Source organism: Rutilus rutilus (genome assembly GCF_951802725.1).
Source record: "Rutilus rutilus genome assembly, chromosome: 17".
In the NCBI taxonomy this organism is placed as follows: domain Eukaryota; kingdom Metazoa; phylum Chordata; class Actinopteri; order Cypriniformes; family Leuciscidae; genus Rutilus; species Rutilus rutilus.
The window spans coordinates 12357217-12382100 of NC_140230.1; the positions used below are offsets into that span (position 1 = coordinate 12357217).

Here is a 24884-nt window from a genome sequence, read left to right on the forward strand (position 1 = left end):
TACTGAACTCTTATCTCATCAAATCAGAAAATGAAATAAAACAACATGGCCTGTTTTGACAACCGTTTATTCAAATCATATTTGTAATGTTTGGAATTAGAAGTTGCAAATAATACCATCAGATCTTTCACAACAGTTTACAGCAACTTTTACTGCACACAGATCATCCTGTAATATTCTGCTTCTAGCAACGCTACACACAGTTTACTGTTCATAATTCAATTGTTTTCCCCACATGCACATCCATACACAAAATATAACATTTTCTTTTATAGACATGTAAAAAGATTATGCAAAATTGTATATATGACAAAACTGCCATCAAGGATATGCAATTCAACCTCAGAAATGATTCCAGAAACAATACTTATCACTAAGTCATGCATAAACCATTTTTATCATGCATTTTCCATTTATTGTTTTTATTGTTTTCCATTTATTGTGTTTATGCTTCTTTTCTGATTGTGGCAAAATGAAAGTACATTAGAAACAAATGAATACATTTGCTGAAAGTTGATGACACTGGTATGTCAAGTCCTCAGTGGAGAGTTCCAGCAAACAATAGACACAAAGAACACAATGTATAAAATGAGGAAAAGCAAGAAACAAATAGTTTGACATGTCATTTCCCACACAGTTGTGATTAAAATATTTAACCGGTTACACAGCATAAGGTCATTCATTGTGAGAAAATACCTGAAGAAATCTGAGATTTAAGGATGACAAAAGGATTGATGTCTCAAAAATTCAATGGGCGGATCATCATGGTGGTGGCACGTAAAGAGTAGTTGGGGCCTTTAAAGTAGTGCCATTTGATGCCATCAAGTTTGCCAGAATTTTGCCCAGAGGTGTAGTACATACCGTTGAGGTTTGACGGGCCACAGGCATCAAACCACCAGCCTTCAGAAGAACAGAGAATTTAGAGACATGTCATGGATGGATGGATGGATGGATGGATGGAATGATACTGAACTCTGAAGCCCTTACAGCTGTATCTCTCTACTGGTCTACAATCATTCACATTGTGTCTTACAGGTTAAACCTGCTTGGCAGTGTGTTTGTTAGGGTCTGTTGCTACTTTAAGGGGCGGTTTCCCGGACAGGGTTTAAATTAAGACAGGAGTAGGCCTTAATCTAGAATAGTTAATCGTGTCTTAAAAAATGGCTTTCTGTAACACAGATTAAGTACGGATTAGTTACACCTGGACTATGGAGTCCTGAACTAAAATAAACCAGATTAATTTAAAACCAACTGTGCTAATCTGAATTAGCATGATAGAGGTTGCCTATAAAACATGGAATGAACCAAGAAAAGCTTAAAATTGCATGGAACTGAGAAGCAAATCCAAGGAAACAATGGAATCAGAAAAAGATGTACTAAACAAGAGAAAATTATTTTTAAGCAAGCTAAATAAACTGCACACACCAGCTATTGAATAAAAGAAAAGAAATGCTGGAAGTCTGTTTGTAATATATATATATATATATATATATATATATATATATATATATATGTGTGTGTGTGTGTGTGTGTGTGTGTGTGTGTGTGTGTGTGTGTGTGTGTGTGTGTGTGTGTGTGTGTGTGTGTGTGCATAATACGCGTGTCCACTTTGAAACACAATGTTAATCTGAAGTTAAACCTGCCTCCTGGTAGGTTTAATTTAAGCCTCGATTTAGTCCTGGAGTAACTCTAGTCTTCCTCCAGGAAATCAGCTTATTAAACTCTGGACTAAACTAAATCTAGGACTATTCAAAGCCTTGACAGAGAAAGCAGATTTCTGTTAATCTGGTTTAAAGGGCAATTTTAGTCTAGGATTAGGCTTAATCTCTGTTCAGGAAACCGCCCCTAAGGGTTTATAACACTTCAAAGAACTTAGACAGAGCCTTATGTTTCCATCTGCAAGATAAAACTAGGGTACGACAAAAAAAAAAGTCTATATTCTAATTTGGAACATATCTTTTTTTAGCATGGATCATAAATTTAAGTCTATAGAAGAAATATAATATCCTACATCTTATTCTAAAACACATTTGAATATTTTAGTGTTTACACTTTGCACATCCCTGTTAAAACAGCTGTTTGTTTGTGTGTGTGTGTGTGTGTGTGTGTGTGTGTGTGTGTGTGTGTGTGTGTGTGTGTGTGTGTGTGTGTGGTGTAAAAACCGGAACTTTTGCACTTTTAATTTAAAAATGACAACCTATGCAATGCCACTGAAAACCTGTGACAAATTTCAGAGAAAAATAAAAATAAAAACTTACAGGGTGTGCACACCCTTTTATAATTGGGTATGTATCTGTGTTCAGAATTAACTAAACATCAAGCTCATGTGAAATAGTGCACATCTGTCCTCACCTGAAATGTCTCCCATTAACTCCAAATAAATCTCAGCTGTTCTTATGAGATTGTCAGATCTAAAATGTCAGGTTAAATGCTACTAAAAGAGCTATTGGCCACAAAGAGCTTGCAAAGCATCAATGGTATCTCATTGTTGAAAAGGGTTGCTCAGGTGAGGGTTACAAAGAAAATACCAAAGCATTAGAAATACCATGAGACACAATAAACAAAGAAAACTGGTTAGGGAGGCTGTCAAGAGGATTACAGGAACATTAGAAGAGTTGCAGCTTTTTCTGGCAAGTACTTTTTGCTCCCTACATGATCTCTACACCTGCTATCGCGCTGCTTACCGCCTGTGAGCATGAGTGCACACTTGCAGATGCAGTTGTCGTTATCCATGTCTTTTGTGCTAAAGTCTGCTCCATTTATCACCAAACTGCTATGCCTTCCAGCTGTACCACTGTAGCTCTTCAGGAATAACCTAAAAGAGAAAGACAGATCGTGAATAAGAGAGTATAAATGTAATGGTGGCTGGTAAAAACAGGACAATGGATCCAAATACAGCTGACGGTTTATTTAAACAAGACAATAAAGTAAATCCAGGCCAGAACAAAATAATCGAAACAACAGGAACTAAAACAAATGCACGCACACATACACTGTACATCCACATTGAACAACACCAGACAAAGAACAAGAGAAACACTGGAGATCGTGACAATAATAGAAAGTATTACTGCATCCTGTTTCTTTATTTACTGATTTATGTATTTATTTGTTCGTTTGTTTATTGTTACACTTTACAATAGAGTTCAATTCATTAACATTAGTTCATTCACCAGGTATCATGAGCAAACCATAAACAATGCTTGGTTAATGCTTGGCTAATGTTAATTTATAATTGTAATAGATTTTTACTGAAGTATTATACTGTATAAATGTATAAAAACTAGCATGGATTACAAAGAAAAATGGTATATTTATAAATGAACATGAACCTATGAATAAATGCTGTCATTATCAGTTATTTGTTAGTTCACGAAACCTTATGCACAGCAAACAGCACCATTGTAAGACAGCATGTCAAGTTAAAACATGTCCAGTTTATGGGTTAAACTAAAATAGTTCAGTGGAGCACAGTCAATAGAATAGAAGACGACTCATCTTCAGAAAGTTGGTGCTCATGTCATGAGCTGCTACAAAACAACAATACACAGAGATGTCTTGACTGATGCAGACAAATTGTGAAAATGTGTCTTTTGTAAACGGTCCACAACTTTAAAAAATGCATCTCGAGACACATTCCTCTGCGTTGTGTCTAGCTTTGACTGTGTATTGTGTAAACAGAACCATAAAGAGACAAATTAACTGTTCATTATCTCTCAGAATTGATGATAAATAAACAACACTAAAGCCAAACTGAATGTATGAATGTTTGTTCTCTGTGAAAAGGATGTGAGTGAGTTTGATCAAGCAGCACAAAGCTATGCACTATGGGGTTTTAATACTATTTGAAAAAAGGACCACGAGAGCTTTCTAGCATACTTAAAGTTTGTCATGACTGAGTTTTAATACATTTATTTCTCTACCTGTAGTTTTGCTTCTCACTCCCAAGATAAAACTTGTCGTACTGGGAGAAGGCCAGTTTGTCATCCCAGTCTGTCAACTCCAGTCTAAGAGTGTACTGCCTCTGATTGGTCAACTGGGACACCAACTCATTTCCCAACCAATGTTCTCCAGTCAGACTCCCAAAGCCCTGAAATACACAAACACACACATTTGTTTGATGGTAGAAACTTTCTATTGACTTCTACTGTTTAAACACAATTTTATGACAATTTGTGTACATTTAGAATTTTTTTTACAGTTCAGCAAATTGATGAATTGCAGGTATGTTTTTGTAAGATCTGCTTACACTTATTAGGTTTAGGGGCCAACCTTCATGGTGACGCTAGTGCTTTTTCACACAAGTTACATTATATGAAATCGCCAACTCAGACAATATTTTTTAACGGTCATGAGATGTTTTAGATGTTTTTACATTGAGCTAATATTCTCTATTCCCTAAATGTTTCTGCATTTTTACATTTTCATTATTATTTGCTATTATTTGTTGACGTTATTTGTTACATTGTTCTCTTATCGGTCGGTCACTTCAACGTACGCCGTGACGTAGGAATCTCGCTAGAGAGGCCAATCTACTTCGTTTTCACGGCTGGTAAGACCAGCGAGAGAGAAACAGCGCACAGACAGGTGCACATTCTTGTCTGTGTTCGCGGTGACCGTTCCCCTGCGTGCCTCAGCACCAGTGAGAGCAGTCCCTAAAAGAGCTTACACAGAGCATGTCTTAAAAAAAAAAGAAATAGATGACGTTCTATCTGTGTGTTTCTGGATGCGGTCGTTACCTGGGATCATGGGATGGTCACGATCGCTGCCTCGTGTGTCAGGGCCTCGAACACACTGAGGCAGCCTTCGTGGATGACTCATGTACCCATTGTGAGAAGATGACCATCTCGGAGCTGCGGTCGAGACTCTCGTTCCTGCAAAGGGGCGGAGTCTCCGTGCCTGCGTCTCAATCTAACCCTCCTCAAAGGGTTGCAGAAACCATTCCGGTGGCTCCTCCCTCACCACCCTTGATGGCGGGGCGGCTAAGGGATACACGCGTATCCCGCCAGTGGAGCGGGCCGTTGCTATGCAGCTGTGCCTTAACTCCACTTGGCGCAGAGAACCGTGTCTTCCTTCCCGGGCCTTTAAGTACTCATCGGACCTAACCGGCAAGGCTTACAAGGCCTGTGGGGAAGCCGCCTCTGCCGTGCACAGGCCAAGGCACTGAAGGAACTGCACAAGGGTGTACGAGTCACAACCCACAAGTTATCCAGGAACTTCGTGCTGCAATGGACCTCACGCTTCGTGCGACGAAGGTCACCGCGCAGTCAGGGGGTCGTTGTCCACACTGGTGGTCCAGGAACGCAATCTCTGGCTGTGTCGGGCCGACATGAGGAACACCGACAAGCTCCTGTTCCCTAACTCGCCCGTGTCCCAGACCAGCCTTTTTGGCGACACAGTCGAGAACTTCGCCCAGCAGTTCACGGCTGTTCAAAAGCAGACTGAAGCCATCAAACACATCCTGCCGCAATGGTCAGCTGCTGCCTCCACCCCACAGCCTGCGGATCCTCAGTCTGCTCGTCGCCGGGGGCGACCTCCTGCCCTTCAGTTTCCCTTTATTTGTGTTCCACCGCTGGCCTCAAAACCAGCGGTACCCAAATTCTCAATAAAAGAGCAGTTTCTTCCATTTCTGGAAGAAATACATGCCTACGGTCCCTTTGGTCATGCTGGTACGGTCTCTGCGAGCCTGGTTGACGGTGACCGCACCGCTCCCTCCCCCGAAGAGGGCCGGGTGGAAAACCTTCAGTTTCCTTTTATTTGTGTTCCGCCGCTGGCCTCAAAACCAGCGGTACCCAAATTCTCAATAAAAGAGCAGTTTCTTCCATTTCTGGAAGAAATGCACGCCTACGGTCCCTTTGGTCATGCTTGTACGGTCTCTGCAAGCCTGGTTGGCGCTCCCCAGTCCGCCTCGCTGGCTCATTCGGACCATCAGACTCAGCTATGCGATTCAGTTCGCCCGGCATCCCCCCAAGTTTCGGGCCATCCACTCCACTACAGTGAGAGCAGCAGATGCCCATGTCTTGCGGGCGGAGATAGAGATAGAGCCGGTCCCTCCAGCCGATATGAGGTCAGGGCATTACAGTCCCTACTTCATTGTACCCAAGAAAGGTGGTGGGTCACGACCGATCTTGGACCTGCGAGTTGTGAATTGGAGCCTCCACAAGCTAATGTTCAAAATGCTCAGGCAGAAATGCATTTTCGAATGCATCCGTCCCCAAGATTGGTTTGCAGCGATCGACCTGAAGGACTTTCAGGTCTCGATTCTTCCTCAACACAGGCCGTTTCTGCGCTTAGCGTTCGAGTGTCGAGCATATCAGTACAAGGTCCTGCCCTTCGGGCTGTCCCGAAGACACCCTGTGCCTTTACAAAAGTCACAGAGGGGGCCCTTGTTCCCATGAGAGAACAGAGCGTTCGCATCCTCAACTATCTCGACGACTGGCTCATACTAGCACACTCTCGAGATCAGTTATGCAAACACAGGGACCTCGTGCTCAGGCACCTCAGCCATTTGGGTCTTCAGGTCAACTGGGAAAAGAGCAAACTCGCCCCCATGCAAAGGATCTCTTTTCTCGGTATGGAGTTGGATTCGTTTGAACAGACAACCTCACAGAGCAACGTGCTCAGTCGGTGCTGAACTGCTTGAACACATTCAAAGGCAGGATGGCGGTCCCACTGAAATTCTTTCAGAGGCTCCTGGGGTATATGGCAGCGGCAGCAGCGGTAACCCCGCTTGGGCTGCTCCATATGAGACCGCTTCAGCACTGGCATCATGGCCATCACGGCACTCACCGGGTGACAATCAGACCGGCGTGCCGCCAGACCTTCAGCCCGTGGTCAGACCCCTCATTCCTGCGGGCAGGAGTCCCCCTGGAACAGGTGTCCAGGCATGATGTGGTATTCACAGATGCCTCTGCCACCGGCTAGGGTGCCACGTACAACGGGCATGCAGTGTCAGGGGTGTGGACGGGCCCCCAACTGCATTGGCACATCAACTGCCTCGAGTTGCTAGCAGTACGTCTCACTCTGAGCCGCTTAAAGAGGCCCCTACAGGGCAGAGACGTGCTGGTCCGTACGGACAACACTGCGACCGTTGCGTACATCAACCAACAAGGTGGTCTACGCTCCCATCGCATGTCGCAACTCGCCCGCTATCTCCTCCTCTGGAGCATCTAAGGTTGCTTCGAGCCATGTATGTCCCCGGCTTACTTACCCCCAGAGGTACTTAACACCATCACTTCTGCGCGAGCACCGTCTACGAGACATGCGTACGCCTTGAAGTGGAACCTGTTCGTCGAGTGGTTTTATTTTTGGCTGAGAGGACCCCTGAAGATGTTCAATAGGGTCTGTGCTTTCCTTCTTGCAGCAAGGGTTGGAGCGAAGGCTGTCTCCCTCCACCCTCAGGCAGAGTTCTAAATTATGGTCCACCCAAGTCCATGCTGCTATTCCATTCCTGCTATTTCAGCATATCACGACCACATAGATGGTAAATCAGTGGGAAAGCACGCCCTGGTTGTCAGAATCATTAAGGGGGCGAGACGGTTAAACCCTCCTCATCCTCCCTCCATACCCTCTTGGGACCTTTCCCTGGTGCTTCGAGCACTTCAGGATGCTCCCTTTGAGCCTTTGCAGTCAGCAGACTTAAAGCTTCTCTCCTTGAAGACTTTGCTGCTGATTGCACTGGCCTCGATCAAGAGGGTAGGGGATCTGCAAGCATTTTCGGTCGAGGAATCGTGCCTAGAGTTCGGGGCGGGTGACAACCACGTTGTACTGAGACCCCGGCCTGGATATGTGCCCAAGGTTCCTACCACTCCCTTCAGGGACCAGGTAGTGAACCTGTAAGCGCTGCCCCTGGAGGAGGCAGACCCAGCCCTGGCTTTGCTCTGTCCCGTTCGCGATTTGCGTATGTACGTGGACAGAATTCAAAGTGTCAGGACCTCAGACCAGCTCTTTGTCTGTTACGGAGGCCAGCAGAAGGGAAAGGCTGTCTCTAAGCAGAGGATGGCCCACTGGATAGTGGATGCCATCGCCTTGGCTTACCAAGCTCAAGGCGTGCCCTGCCCGCTCAGGTTGCATGCTCACTCCACGAGAGGTGTTGCATCCTCCTGGGTGCTGGCACGTGGCTCCTCGCTAACAGATATCTGTAGAGCTGCGGGCTGGGCGACACCTAACACGTTCGCTAGATACTATAGCATACATGTAGAGCCGGTCTCCTCCCGTGTTCTCACCTTAAACGGGTAGAAGCACTGAGAGGCCCGGCTCTGTCGGCTTGCTACACCCTACTGTGCTCCTTATTCTCCAGAGTGAAAAACCTGTTGAGTCCTCCAACACCCTCGGCCCAGACTTGCCGGAGCGTCCGGTGCCAGGCCTTTATCCGTTGAATCCTTGAGAACCGTGTCTATGCTGGGTTCCATATGTGTGACCCTACGGGGATCCCATATGTGTGTCCTCCACGGCTGCTCCTAATCGAAGCCCCATGTCTTTCCCTTGGGCTAAGTCACCCAATATTCTTATGCAGTACAACCTTCGGGCTAGTCCATACGTATTTTTCCACATAACTCCCTCGAAGAATGTGGCTTCCGCAGCGTTCCCCTCCCATAGAAAGGGCACGCTTTCCCAGTGTTATCCAATAATCCCACTGTATGGGTTATCACGGAACAACAGTGACAGATACACTCTGTGTAAGCCCTCTCCTATCGTCCTTCCAAGCAAGAAGGTGTAGAGGCTTGCACAGGGCACTGGATTGGGTGCAGCAGCTGTGGCGTTTTGGTAGGGATTCCTATCAGTCGGTCACGACGTACGTAAAAGTGATGACTGATAAGGAAACGTCTCGGTTACATGGTAACCCTCGTTCCCTGAGGGAGGGAACGGAGACATACGTCCCGTCGCCACATCTGCTGCTCAGCAAAAAACTGAAATGCAATCGCACCTTCTGCTCATTACATACCTGCACTGCGAGGCTGAACAGCTGATGCAAATGATTGCATGCCAACGTGTATTGGCTTGTTTTAGTTTCACTCGAAGTAGAAGTAGAAGTGGGGCGGCAGTGGCTCAGTGGTTCATGTAGGTTGTCTACAAACCGAAAGGTTGGTGGTTCAATCCCCGGTTCCACCTGACCAAGTGTCGAGGTGTCCATGAGCAAGACACCTAACCCCAGCTGCTCCCGACGAGCTGGATGTATATGTGTATGAATGATACCGTCGGTGTATGAGTGAATGGGTGAATGTGAGGCTATGTAAAGCGCTTTGGTGGCCATAGGTCTGTGAAAGCGCTATATAAATGCAGTCCATTTACCATTTAGATTGGCCTCTCTAGCGAGATTCCTATCAGTTGGTCAGGACATACGCCTTCATTTCTTCCATCAGGGAATGAGGGTTACCATATGTAACCGAGACGTTACATTGTTACATTGGCATTCAAACATGGGGGTTCAAGACTGTAATTTGACTATAATTCATATTTGATTATAATTCATATAATTTATATAATTCATTTGTGTCATGTGTCGAAGTCAAAGCTTTACTTGAAAATTCAAGATAAACACAGGGACAATCCCAATTGTATCATGCCAAGGTTCACAACAGGTATCCTTTTATAACAGGCAACGATCAAAAACAAACCAAAGTACTTTATACTAATGAGAGTGTAGGTGCAGTCAATAATGGGGATGATGAATGGTTATTGGCCAATTGGTGGGTTGGTATCACAATATGTATTAAAATATATTATAAGAAATTGTAAGAGTTGGGTTGTACAAAAACAACTGACTGAAACTTAAACCTAGTCCAACCCCTTACTCAAATTCATAATTAGAATATTTACCTGGTGTTTAACAAAGTCTCCATTACTTTTTTTTATACTAATTCATAATTCGTGGACACAAAATCTTGTTTTGTTTAGTTTTTTCTTCCCACATGTTATGTGCTGTGCTCTGTAGTTTTAACTCAGTTTCTATCATGACAACTCTCCAGAGATTGGTAAGGTAATAGAGATTGGCATGGTAATGCATATGGCAATGTTAAAGTATTTGGTCTTGGCGGAATAGATCTGCTACGCTGCTGATGCTGCTGCAGAGCAAGTACTGAGGCTTGCAACTGCCAATACATTCACAGAAATTGCTGTGAGCATGTAAGACATGCTGCTACTGCTGCACATGTGACATGCATAAATTACCCCCCCGTAGCAGATCTATACATGTGGAGCTAAGGAAGGTGCAGGGTTTCTGAAAGCGCGTTGCATACTGCTACCAGCAACACCCCGGTATTTGTTTGCATGTTGAGCCGCAGCTTATTGGATGCTGATGCAAAAGCAACCAATCAGCTGTGCCATGTAGATAATGCTGTGATCGCTACCAAATGAGTCAAAGACTTATCAGCCTGCGCTGAGTTCTAGAGTTTCATGCCAGAACTAGGTATTTTAATAATTCTTAGAATATTTAGTTGGTATTTTTTTTCTTTCATAAAGACCTACAGTAATAGGATTTGTTTTGTGACAGCTGCTGCATTGTATCGTGGAGATATTATTTATTAACTTTTTATTAACTTATTAACTTTATTATTATTATTATTATTATTATAATTTATTAACTTTATTATTAACTTTATTTGCACTACTTTAAATCCATTGTTATACTGCTCATTAGCCTAACTTATACATATATCTATTTGTAAAATTCTGTTTATAGTAATAGCCATCTGTATATTATGCTCACATTCTGTTTACAGTAACAGCCATCTGTATATATATTCATAGTACATATCTATCTGTAAAATTCTGTCTATGGTAACAGCCATCTGTATATTATATTCAGTACATATCTATCTGTAAACATTCTGTTTATAGTAATAGCCATCTGTATATTATTATATTCAGTACATATCTAGCTGTAAATTCTGTTCATAGTAATAGTTATCTGTATATTATATTCATAGGACAATCTATCTGTAAATTTTTGTTTATAATAGTATTCAACTCTATATTTATTCAGTACATATCCATGTTCTGCACTTATGGAACCACTGTATATCCTGCACTTGCTGCTATTGCACTTCTGGTTAGACCTAAACTGCATTTCGTTGCCTTGTACCTGTACTTGTGTAATGACAATAAAGTTGAATCTAATCTAATCTAATCTAATTACCCATTACAGGATCAGAATAGTGAAAATTGGCTTGCTCACACTACAGGCAAATCATGTCCTCTCGATGAGTCAAATCAAGATAGCAACTGCTGCCTCTTTGCGTGTGCCAGACCAGTCACTTCTGGGAGTTATGCCAGGCCTCGATCAGCACTGCTAATAAGTACAAACTTATGATTTGTCCTTTCAGTACCCTTTGCACATGCTGAACTGCACTGCTGGCTTGCTTTGTTCATAAATTATGTTCCTTAATAGTTTTAATAAGGCCTCGTTCGTAATTTCATTCAGAGTAATAAACCTAGAATCCAAGAACATTTATTGCCATTTCAGATGTGTCTTGATAAATTATTTGTTTCACTCCGTAGGACTGCATTTTACCATCTTATAATCTTTCCAGGTTCTGTGGAAGTCCAGCGTTCCATCTTTCCTTGATTGTATGATGGTCCAGCCCCCACCAGCACTATCCATGTTGCAATAAACCTAGTAGGAGGAGATATAACAGGATAAGACATCGGCTTCTAGTATTTATCTTCTACTCCTCAAATTCAGAGATTTTATCTCCATAATTTAGAACAGTGCATAAAAACCTGAGAGTAAGCATAAAAATTAATGTTTTTTAAGGAAGATTGTGCTTTGAGTGGAAAATTATCGTTTGTACACTTACAATGTAAAAAAAAAAGAAGTAAAATTGCATTAAAAATTACAGATTTTTTAATTAACTTAAATGTAACTAATTTTAGCTGGTTGAATTTTTTTATAGTATATCACTCTTTCACTAATATGGGCACTGACCAGGTCAAATGTAATAATGGGCATGCCAATGACAGCATTTGAGCTCAGAAATAAGTTACGAGGCCAGTGCAGGTAGTGTAAGTTCTTGAGTGCAGCATTTACCCAGCTGTTACTCAGAGAGTTCAGCCAAGAGTATTTCCAGCTCTTGCTCTTCCTGAGCCAGTCAATACCTATTCCAGTGTAAAGTATTCTGGCACATAGATATACTGTAGGCTGATTACTCCAGAAAAACAAACAAACACAACATTTCTGGTTTATGTGTACGACCATGACTTCTTTCAGTGTGTCACCCATGGTTTATTTGGAGTGTATGCTCTTTGGAAGTATTGCAAAACTTAACAGCCATAAATGTGTCTATATAGCCTATTAATTAAAGTATTTAGGCCTATTAATTAAAACGGTAACACTTTACGTTACAGGTAGTTACGATATAGTAATAACTAAAAATTATGCAAAATTGCATGCAACTAACCCTAAACCAAACCTAGCATGTAGTTAATTAATGTTACTCAGTACTTAAGCGTATAATTACTGTAACAAGGACACCTTAAAATAAAGTGTAACCATTAAACTTATCATAACGTGTCATATATTGAAAAAAAAAAAATTGCATAGCAAACTAAAAATGTACATGGCAGAACTTTATTTTACAGTGTACCTGTTACACATCTTGTACATGCTATAGTAACAACAGTAAATTATGCATAATTACAAGCAAATAACCTTAAACCAAACGCTAAGCCTAATTATATAGTAAATTCATTAATTAATATTATTCACTACTTATTTGTATAATTACACTGAAACTTGGGCACCTTAAAATAAAGTGTAACCACTTACACTTTAAAACGGAGGTGACATAAGTTAGGTTAGTATCTTGATGTTGGTTTAAATTAAGATGGAGTGTATAATTTCTGTGTCACTAGTTACAGGACCAAACAGAATTTCAAAAATAAGGACTTTCAAACAAGGTATACAAACACTACCCCGCCCCCACCTGTCATTGGTCGATCAAAAAGATAGTCCCGCCCCAAATTATGCCAACTCATCCCATTGCCATTGTTGCTATGTCATACTGCTCAAACAAATAGTAATTCTAAACCCAAACTCATGAGAAAAGTTACTATTTTAGGAGTTGCCATTTTGATTTTTAGGGGGGAAAGCATGAAGGTCAAACCCTAACATCTAAATCTAACTCTCAGTGGGATGTAAGCAGGTCATACGAAAATATATGAATGAGATTCATACGAATTCGCCAACTCTCATTGCCATAAGAGTGTGTTGGTAATGTTGAAAGTATCACAGAAAAAAGTGTTGGCTAAATAAATGGCTTATTTATAGTTGTCTCTGCACATTAAGGTAGGAGAAACTATTTTTGAACTAAAAGAAATACTCTGTGCTGTATAGGTACACTATAAAAAAGTGCTGTATAGGTACACTTCCACCATAACACATGACAAATGCAACACTATTGGCCTCACTACTGTAGCATGTGTTATCAGATCCCATTTAGACTGACCTTATGCATGTCTTGCATGCTAATGTAGATGGTGTAAATTCCACTCCTGTTAAATCCAGCCCTGAAGAGTTCGGCACAGTCTCTGTATTTTATCATATCATCCATTTGTTTGAAAACATTTGGACTCACTGCTTCAAACAGGCATGAATAAAAAAAAGTAAAGAATGTGTTAAAATTTTGCAGAAAGAGAGAAAACAAACAGGTTTGTAAATAGGCAAGCTACCTAAACACAAATAACTGTCGTCATAGTCTTATGGATATTAAAATTAGATGTTTGCTCAATTCAGTGTTGGGCTACCAACTGAATCTTAAAAGCCTTAAGTGAATGAACAAATATCTCTATGATTTGCTCTAACTGCTCAGTCTCCTATATCAGGTTGAAGAGGGACGTGAGAACTGTGAGACTCTGTGACTTTTCACACAATGTTTCAGATCCAAGTAAAACTTGGCAGCAAAAGAGGTTATTTATGGTCTGCAAGAACCCTGATGTGGGCCAGTCAGATTTGAAGTCTACGTGATGAAAAGCAGACAGGTTTAAATAAATTAAGTATGAGCTGTGACAAAACTGTCAGTGCAAAACAATACTGAGTGTTTGTGATCTCACAAATGTTCTTCTGAAAATATACACTCACCTGAAGGATTATTAGGAACACCATACTAATACTGTGTTTGACCCCCTTTCGCCTTCAGAACTGCCTTAATTCTACATGGCATTGATTCAACAAGGTGCTGAAAGCATTCTTTAGAAATGTTGGCCCATATTGATAGGATAGCATCTTGCAGTTGATGGAGATTTGTGGGATGCACATCCAGGGCACGAAGCTCCCGTTCCACCACATCCCAAAGATGCTCTATTGGGTTGAGATCTGGTGACTGTGGGGGCCATTTTAGTACAGTGAACTCATTGTCATGTTCAAGAAACCAATTTGAAATTATTCGAGCTTTGTGACATGGTGCATTATCCTGCTGGAAGTAGCCATCAGAGGATGGGTACATGGTGGTCATAAAGGGATGGACATGGTCAGAAACAATGCTCAGGTAGGCCGTGGCATTTAAACGATGCCCAATTGGCACTAAGGGGCCTAAAGTGTGCCAAGAAAACATCCCCCACACCATTACACCACCACCACCAGCCTGCACAGTGGTAACAAGGCATGATGGATCCATGTTCTCATTCTGTTTACGCCAAATTCTGACTCTACCATCTGAATGTCTCAATAGAAATCGAGACTCATCAGACCAGGCAACATTTTTCCAGTCTTCAACTGTCCAATTTTGGTGAGCTCGTGCAAATTGTAGCCTCTTTTTCCTATTTGTAGTGGAGATGAGTGGTACCCGGTGGGGTCTTCTGCTGTTGTAGCCCATCCGCCTCAAGGTTGTGCGTGTTGTGGCTTCACAAATGCTTTGCTGCATACCTCGGTTGTAACGAGTGGTTATTTCAGTCAAAGTTGCTCTTCTATCAGCTTGAATCAGTCGGCCTATTCTCCTCTGACCTCTAGCATCAACAAGGCATTTTCGCCCACAGGACTGCTGCATACTGGATGTTTTTCCCTTTTCACACCATTCTTTGTAAACCCTAGAAATGGTTGTGCATGAAAATCCCAGTAACTGAGCAGATTGTGAAATACTCAGACCGGCCCGTCTGGCACCAACAACCATGCCACACTCAAAATTGCTTAAATCACCTTTCTTTCCCATTCTGACATTCAGTTTGGAGTTCAGGAGATTGTCTTGACCAGGACCACACCCCTAAATGCATTGAAGCAACTGCCATGTGATTGGTTGATTAGATAATTGCATTAATGGGAAATTGAACAGGTGTTCCTAATAATCCTTTAGGTGAGTGTAGACTATGGATTAGGGGTTAATTCACACTAGTGCTTATGTTTGAGCAGGGTAGATGGTGGTGTATATACAATTCCAATAGATAATCAATTAAATATGACAATGACACAGTGAAAATGTGTAAGGCTGATTCTTATAAGATATTAACATGCGTTCATGAGTATACATTCATTTGGTAGCATTTTGGTAGAATATTTTTAAACGATAGCATGCACATGACATGCAGAAAATAAAAATAGATATTGTGGCCATGAACTTAGAATTCATTCACACGATTTAATTTGTGGCCATGTTGTACTAATTCGTTCTCTTGTTTTAGTTAAATCGTGGCCACGTTGTACTGATTTGTTCCATAATTTTAGTTCCCTTGGCCACGTGGCCACAATGTGGCTAAATTAAAACAAGGGAACAAATTAACAAGTTGTGGGAACAAATTCTTAAATCATGGCCATGCTACAGTATCTTGTTTATTTCCCCTGAATGTCATGTGCAGTACACAATTTGTTTCTCCAATTTTTGTACCTTTGTTCTTGGAGCACAGTTTCAACAGATCATTGATGGTACTATACATTTGTAGTTGCTCTAGGTAGAGGGCGCTGTTGTTTGTGACGACCTGCTCTAGATTGAGCTCCAAGCTCTGTATTGAAGAGCTCTGGGATGCCAGGAGTCTCTGAAGCTCTGTCCGCTCACCCTTTATCCAACCCAGTTCTGCATGGTGAAGTGCCTCCATGTTAAGAATACGCTGCTCTAGAGTACTGAACACAGACATGAATAGGACAGAGTTGCATTTGACAGTTACCAGAAAACAAAAAAAATTACAAAGTAGAAAAGTAGTGTCAGCGAAAAATACCCTGTTTTGTCCCAAAGCTGGTTGATCTCACTGGTTTGCCAGAGGAGTTTGTTCTCAAGTTTGTTGGAGGACAGAGCGTTTTCCAGTGACTGAATCTCAAGTCGAGAAGTCTGATTGAAAACCTGTCATATATATAATGACATACAGCATTTGATGTGTTTTAATGACACTTTTCAGTTTCATAAATCCCTGTGGCCATCAATGCACTGTAAAAAAAAGGGTGTTTCTTATTATGTAAACTCATGAATTCCCAAGAATACTTATAAGCCAATATTAGCATGTTTTGATGAATGTTTTTGGACGTTTTGGATATGCATTCACACCTGTGTCTCCGTGTCTGTTAGTCTCCTGATGTGTTGGGTGGACTGGGAAAGTAGCTTGGTGCCAAGATCCAGCATGGTTGTCATTTCATTATGTAGAGCAATATTCTGCAGGTGTGTTGTGTCTTTTGTCAGACTGTCCTTTACAAAGACCTCAATCTATATGCAAACACACATATGCAAAGAGAGAGAATGAATAGGAACATACATTATTCATTGTGGTCTTTATATATGGTCACATATAATATATCTAAATACTTGCAGCTGTGCTTTTGGGGGGCAACTGTATGATATTGAATCAGCCTAGTATTGAGCAGCTACACACTCTGAATAAGACTGTATTAATTATATTTTACAGTCAATTTTCTCAGTTTAAAGTGTGGGAACCAGATAGAAAAAACTATGAGGAATCCTAATCGTAAACCCTCAAACACCCAGAGTATCATTAATGTCTTTTTGTGAAATATTTTTTTAAATATGAGGCACTCTACCACATTTCTGAGAGGGAATGGGGATAAATACTCTATTGAACAATGAATATTTATCTATAAACTAGACAAAGTCTATTTGGAATCCCATGTTGGTGATAAAATAGAGATGTGTTTGTTAGCTCTGGCAACCTCGTGCATGAAAACTAAGCTTTGTGCAGTTGTGCTTATGCAGATAGTTCCACAACATGATGAAATGTGTTCGGCTGGATCACTTATATGAAGGCAGTATAGTCCACTTTTGACTGTCTTGGCATTTCAATTTATCCCAAAAGTTCTAAATGGGTCATTGACTTGTCTTGAATCCACATCTTCTGAAAAGCATGATTTTAATTTCTTTATAAAAAACATAAACCAGGAAAAAGCAGAACATGATTTCACAGAGAGGAACCCTGAAGACCCACTTGAATGTGTATCAATGTCAGCAAGTCTCTTACAATATAAAATAATTTGACCTTTTTATGACAAGGCAAGGCTAGTAAAATGTATGTGGTTCAACTGATGATAAAAACTGACATTATTAAAAGTACATTCAAAAACTTTTGAAATTAGAGTACCGGCGCTTGTTATTACTTTGTATTTGAGGGTAACTTCACAAGACATTTTAGAGTTATTAAATTGGAAAATGGTATAAAGGCTTTTCAAAACCAAAAGTAACCAATGAATACACTTCTAAGATCTTTTCACATGTTAGCATGGCTAAGTTCAATCATTTTTGATCTGACACTTTAGCTGCGTCTCAATTCAGTGGCTAAATGCTTCATTCAGAAGGCTGCATGACCACAGTGCCTCGACGAAGACTGTGCCAATTTGAAGACTCCTTCGAATGTGGCCAACAAATGTGTCTTTCTTTCCTTGGGCCCTAAAGGATAGAACTTGTGGATCCCTGTAAAAACAACTGTTTATATTTTAGTTTTCGAGAGAGAAAATGCTGGATTACACTTTTAAATGTAAGTATTGGGTTTCAGCTTACTCAAATATCTATATTAAAAAATCTTTAAAGCTGTTCAAATATTGACTTACATCTTACAAGATGCAACTTTATAGATAGTTTATACTCTTTATTATGTACATAAATGGACCGGGGTGAACCTATTTAGACAGGTTGTGAACCAGACAAAGCAGGGTTCACAACTATAAATACAGTTTACTATTACTCTCTCAAACCACTCTCTACTTAACCGCAAGTCTCACACTTCTGCTATGTTTGTAGTTTTTTAACACTTTTTATTCGTGTTTGTAATTCTAATTAAATCCTGTGTAATCCTGTTGCCCGCCCTGTGTATACCCCTCAGTTTCATCAGTTCATGGTCAGTTATTGTCTTTATGCAAAGTTGGTTACGCTGTGTTGTTCTTGTCACAGTATGGTGGCTGTAGTAAGCGCACAATCACAAAGGACATCACACAAAGGAGTCCTTTAAAGTAACACTATGTAACTTTTCAACCTTCATAATATATTTCCAAAACGCTTGTGATGGTACATCGACTTAAAATAGGTTGAATGACGCGTCTGCCATAGCCTGATGGGGTTTGTATAGTTTTTAATCGTACTTTTAAACTTCGGGGTTCGGGTTGTAACACCCGCGCACAAAAAGAACTACAAAATTCGACTGCTTTACGGCATAGGCTACCTCACTTCCCCCAACACGTCCTCGCATGCTGTTGGACTTGTAAGTATATTGCTTATACTGTATATCACTCGGACAAGCTTTTTACTCGTTGGTGTGAGCTAAAAAGCACCTGGCGTTCTTGTTGATGGATTAGTAGACATCTTCGGAGGCTAGCTGTGCTTGTTCGATGTCCGACGATTTGTAACGCGTTGTTTATTCCCCAATCGAACTCGTGTAACTGTCTGTCACACGTTTTACCGTCCACAGCATTACTTGATAGACAAAAATAGGACAAGAATGAGCATCAAACAGAAACAATCCGCTTACGGTGTGTTCGAGGCGCACATACAATACAGACTGTGCCGAGTCAGTTAAACAGGGCGCGCGCAGCTCTTAAAGGGGACACACCTTATTGCCACTCGTTACAGCTTCTATCCGACTGAACAGGGACCGGTATACAGGGGCATCAGGCTCAGGATCAGTGAGTGAAGAGACTGCTGCGTGAGTGGTATTTACGACAGTAACGTTAAATACAAGTAGTCCACAGCGACTCTAGGGGTCGTTGTTTGACCAAAACGGAAATCCTACATGGGCTTTAATATATTCAACAAGGAACACATAGGAGAATCACAAGGAATAAAGCTCAGGAAACAACCAAGTCTAACATAAACGAGACTGAACACCAAACAGAAAGAACTCCAGGCTTAAAGGTGCTGTATGTAACTTTTTTACTCTACTAAATAATAAAAATACCACAATATGTTTGCAGATATTTAGGAAACATGCCAAGTTCACATACTTGTTTCTCTGAAAAACACTTCTACAGCCAGTTATGTTACTTATTATTTTACATGTTCATGTTTTTGTTTTGGAAGTGTGATCTCGCCCACTGACAGTTCACCCAATAGTATTTCGACACCCCGGGATGGCAGTTGGTAGCGTATCGCAGCCTTGGAGACGAGCAAACAAACTAGGTCAGAGATTGCAGATTCTACACAACCTAAAAAGCCTCGGTATCCATCTAAAAATCTCTATGAACGAGAGCATATTAAAACGTGGATAAATCAACTCATCAACTTATGTAAGTCTCCTCTGCTTTCATTGTCAATTGCGCTCGTTCATGTTGCATGTCCTCAAACTGGCAACCCGCATGAGCGTCAAGTCTGAGGAGGAGGGGTCGGGGGAAACAACAATCTCTGATATTTTGAATTTGGACTGCAGTACCTATTTGGACCACTAGCTGTCATTCTTACAGACAGCACCTTTAAATACACTGGGAGAGTAATCAACTGAACAGAAACAGGTAAAAAAAAAGAACTAGGGAAACCAGGCAGGCAAAAGTTAAAACAAAACCAAAACTGAACAGTTCTCTTGTCTGGCTGTCTAATTATCTCATTTGTTGGAATACATACTGCTACTTTTCTACTCTCCCTTCATCTTCTGAATACTGCACCATTGCACATGATTTAAATTAGATTTTAAAAATAATTTAAAAAATCGACTAAAATCTACTTCTTTCCATGGCTGAATGCTTGCTTTTGTGCACCTGCTAGTAAACACTTATCAGTTACAAACTGAACATATTTACAAATTCAATGATATTATGACGCTTCTGCTTACTGTTAGTCTTCCATCAAAAAGATAATTTGAACACATCCCACAGAGTACAGCTACAGTTCTGGTACATTCTCTGGGTTCCTTATCAGCACTTTATACAGTGTTTACAGGAAGAGATATTTTCAGCTGCTCCCATGGTGAGATGGAGTCCAAGATGTATAAATACTCACTGCATTGAAGTGATAGCTTTATGTCCTCTGGGCCTGGAGTGTATAACACTCAGCTGAAGTGTTGTAACAGGATGTGTTTATCTAGTGCCCTGCATCCTAAGATTGTTCTAGCTGGACCAAATAGCCACAGGCAGAGATTAAACAGGTCTCAATCTTCTTTCAGAGCATATCAGTGGTTAGAGAGCAGGGGCTGTGGTTTGCAGATGGTGAGGACAAGAACACTTTTCAGTGGGTCAAGATAATGCAGACTCACTGTATTAGTATATCATCTGAGGTAAATCATCTCAAATTATGTATTTGTTTGATAGAGTTCTGAGGCGGAAATGATGCTGATGGAAATGACATTTTAAAGATTTCTTTGTCTTGCATAATTTGACAAAAGCACAGCTTGATGTTGAATGATCCACATTAAAAAAGGCACTGGTAGATGCTATTTACACTTAGTGAAAATAGCCGTATTTCTTTGCACTATGCTATTTGCAATAAGTGTAAATAACTATTTGATTGGAGCGAAATTGGTTTGATAGAAATTATGCCACAACTTTGAGTTAATTTTTTTTTTTTAATTATATTATTATTTCTAGAATTTTTTTATATGGTTAAGATTAGTAAACAAGAATTAAGTTTTATAGTGGGTTTTCATAGATTATGGCTAAAAGTGTCAGTCTCAGACAAAGGTAAAACCCTAAAATCTAGAAATAAAGGGCATTTTAAAAGAATAAAAAAAAAAAACTAAATTAATGTATCCAAATCATGTCTAAATGTAATCATAATATAACAAAAAGAAAGAAAAATCTGTTCGCTTTATTAAAATCAACTCCTAAAATGTAAGAGTGTACAGTTACGCATTAAACTGTAATAAAGTGCATTGATCAAAGCATCACAAAATAAAAATCCTATGGCATGTCAGGTGGATTTGAAATTAACTTTTTTTTAAGACCAAAAATATATACACATGTAGGCATACAATATAAATACATACATATATTTAAAAAAAAAAATATATATATATATATATATATATATATGACCGATAGGAATGCATAAAATCAATTTTGAAGGTGTGGAAAGAGCCGTGTCAGTTTGAAATCAAGAGGGAATAGTCCAGTTGTGTATACAAGGATGAGAAGCACATTCTCATTGGTCATTGCAAGCAATTTCTGCATTTTTTGTAACATATTTTGAAAGTTTTCTGTGATGGGTAGGGTTAGGAGACTGAAAAATAAATGATGTTGATAAGCAAACACCAGGGCTAACACAAGTTAGCAAAAGTTAAAGGAGCTGTATGTAAGAAATGTATTTCAGTTAATCATAAAATGGCCCTGATATGTCACTAGACATTAAGAAATCATGTTCATTTCAAATACTGTACTTATATCACTGACAACAGTAGTCCGGCCAGGATATTGTCATTTAAAAAGTGAAGTTGCAGCCCTCAACTGATGTTGATGTTGTCATGTTGTGTTTTGGCCTGAAGCGCCACCCTCCACCTATCTACCAATCACGAAGTCAGTAGTGTTTCGGCATCCGGGTTGCCAGCTCAGCTCTAGTTACCACAGCTGCAGCTACAAACGTTCTTGCTGGATCCTGCAGCCTATCTGGCAACCTCGAGTCAGGGGGGAGGGGGAGGGGATACACCGCTCTACAGTAATTTAAAAGTGATTGCAGTACCAGTTTTGGCCACAATCTTACGGCTCCTTTAAAACAGCGCGGCTAAGATGTCAAAATCTGTTTCCCAATCTACAATAGAACAAACTGATCCATGAAACTTCACTAAGACCAGCCCGAACTCATGAGAAAACATAATTATTTTCTGTTTGGGTGGATTGGTGGCAAATTCATATGAATTTGTACAAATTAGCATGATGGTCCAGCTCTAAACCTAACCCTCAGTTGGGTGTCCGCAGAGAGTAAAAAAATTATGAATGAGATCGTACGAATTTATGTAAATACCAATTCGCCAAAGTGTAAAATACACTGTAAATTTGACATTAACAGTAAACCAGCTGTGCTTGCCAGAACTTGGCAGATAAAAATGATAGCAACATTTTAAGTTCTATTGAACTTAAATTATCATAAAAAAAATCATAATATATGTTTCATTGACTGAAATAACCAAATTACTGTCAAATTATGTTTTTTCACTGAAATGATAAGATTATTTGTTCTTTTTCTACAAACACTGTACATTTAACAACATTTTACTGTAAAGTTACATGAAATTTAATACATATTTTTTTAATACAGGTTTTCACTATAGGCTATAAGGGCATTTTCCGGTAACCGATTAAAAGTCCTTTTACCTTGTTTTTTGTTTTTGTTTTTACAGTGAAGTGAGAGTGTGTTGCACTAGACTGTATCATTGACTATAAAGCTGTTCCCCAAAGTAATGCTTGACATCGAGAGACTGAACAGACACAGAAATGATGTATCGTAATGAGCCTAAAGTGTTTCATTCTTATTTATGTGAGCTCTGCGGTTAAAACCCACTTTATAATGAACACATATAAATCTAAGATAAATTCATTCCACAACTTTACACAATTTAGTGGTGCATTAAATGTGCTTAAATGAAATGGATGACCAGGGTCCTAGCCATCATTTCAGAAGTGAGGGGGAAAGAAATGTCAGGTGTGATACCAGTTTTAGTCTGCCCTTTGTCTGATTGTTTTTCTTATCTCATCTCTTATATAGAAAAAAATATACAGTATAGGTTAGGAAACATTGCAGTTGTTAATGTTTTTGAATGAATTAATGAATTAATGAATTAATGCTTTTGCTCTCCAAGGCTGCATTTATTTAATCAAAGAATACAGTAAAAAATACAGTAATATTGTCAATTAGTATTACAATATATTGTAAAATGTGATTTATTCCTGTGATCAAAGTTTAATTTTCAGCATCATTACATCAGTCTTCAGTGTTACGTGATCCTTCATAAAGCATTCTCATAACAGATTTGCTGCTCAAGAAACATTTCTGATTATTATCAGTAGCTGCGTTTCCATTACCCTTCAAATTGCGCAAATTGAAATTACGAATTGAAAATACGTCCAATGGAAACACGTAAATTTCGCAAAAACTCTCATGTTTTTTGGAATGACTTATCGCGGGAGGAAAAAATGACGTTTTAGTCGCATAACATCGGTTAGGAAACGCCGTCATTTCGCAATCGTTTTTTATCGATATTTAGAAAAAATCGCAAAAGTTTTGCGCAAATCTTTAATGGAAACGTGACTAATGTTGAAAAAGTTGTGCTGCTATTTATTGTCCACGTTCCATCAGTAAAAACGTTTAGGCTTTTTATTCAGCTGCTGCTACAGCTAATAGCTGGATGCCTTTGTCCATATAAGGGATTTCCTGGAAGGTCATAAGTTATTTCTTATACAAATACGTTTCGAACTTTCTGTGAGAGAGATCACCCTCCGGCTTCGAGTATGAATGAAACACCTTACACGATGTACACCTTACATAATGTGAAACACATAACACGAGTGTTAGTGTTAGCTAACAAGTGTTAGCTTGAAACATGGAGGAACTGTGGTAGAAAATGCGTTAGCGTTCCGTAATGTTCAGATCGCCTTGTTTTGGATAAGAATACAATTACAGCTCATGCAAAGACTATCTTGTCTCTTCGAATTTAAATCTAGATTTATTCACATTGTCCTCTTCATGAACGAATGTATGTTTCATTTACGTTCCTCCCACCCCACACCTTAGTGCGAAGAGCAGTTTAATAATCCGAAGAACCTTTTTACACTAAAAAGAACCGTTTGTGCAATAGAAAGATTACATGAAAGGTTCTTCATGAAACAATAGATGCTAATAATGAATCTTTATTTTTAAGAGCGTGTGATCCGTTCACTCTCCTCTCGCAGAACATTAAATGACATGTTGACTTACCTTTTGGAGCCAGCGGGTGTAATTTTCCATGGCAAGCTCCAGGTGTTGGATCTGCTGGTTTAAGTGGCTTTGCTTCCCCTGAGGAGATTCTTTCTGGACACTGTTACCTTCATAATTGCCATCATGTTTTTCTGGCCAGCTACCAGTTCTGCTCTCCTCAGGTTCTGGCAGTATGAAGGTATAGCTACATTCTCCATGCTGAACAGAGTTTAAATGCTGACTGCTTCCACCAGAAACATCTGTTAATTTGTCCACAGGTGAATCTTCAAGGCTTGATGTCCTAACCAGCAATAGAGTCAGATGCAGAAGAACAGTGATCTTCATCTTTATGGTAAAGCAGCTACAGACTGCCAAATCTCCTTTTATGGATTGAATGATCATCTCTAAATAAATGCATTTAGGAAAGGTCCATCTTGAGATACAAAGAAAAAAAAAATTCCAGACACTGTGATTCCTGTGAATGAATTTACCATAAATACACCAATCCTCTGTCCTGCTCCAGAACCATAGAACAAGTGATTGCCACCTCTGCCTCCACACTTATGTGTGTGTGTGTGTGTGTGTGTGTGTGTGTGTGTGTGTGTGTGTGTGTGTGTGTGTGTGTGTGTGTGTGTGTGTGTGTGTGTGTGTGTGTGT

At 40.1% G+C, this 24884-nt stretch overlaps 1 protein-coding gene across 1 annotated transcript; it reads right to left on the minus strand.

The window, feature by feature from the left end:
* Positions 1-57: 57 nt before the first annotated feature.
* LOC311306738 (angiopoietin-1-like) lies at positions 58-24884 on the minus strand. The gene is made up of 9 exons (XM_084435289.1): positions 24249-24884; positions 16464-16619; positions 16141-16262; positions 15813-16045; positions 13446-13573; positions 11513-11614; positions 3924-4090; positions 2685-2815; positions 58-900 (listed from the first exon to the last, which is right to left on the minus strand). Exons 1-9 carry the CDS (start codon positions 24627-24629, stop codon positions 740-742), a joined length of 1581 nt encoding a protein of 526 aa, XP_084291415.1. The 5' UTR covers positions 24630-24884; the 3' UTR covers positions 58-739.

Coding starts and splice junctions, on each gene's coding strand:
- LOC311306738 (XM_084435289.1), bottom strand. CDS start 24,629: ATGATCATTCAATCCATAAAAGGAGATTTGGCAGTCTGTAGCTGCTTT. Junction 16,046..16,140: donor CAGCTTTGGGACAAAACAGG/GTATTTTTCGCT, acceptor GTCTGTGTTCAG/TACTCTAGAGCAGCGTATTC. Junction 13,574..15,812: donor ACTGTGCTCCAAGAACAAAG/GTACAAAAATTG, acceptor TGTTTGAAGCAG/TGAGTCCAAATGTTTTCAAA.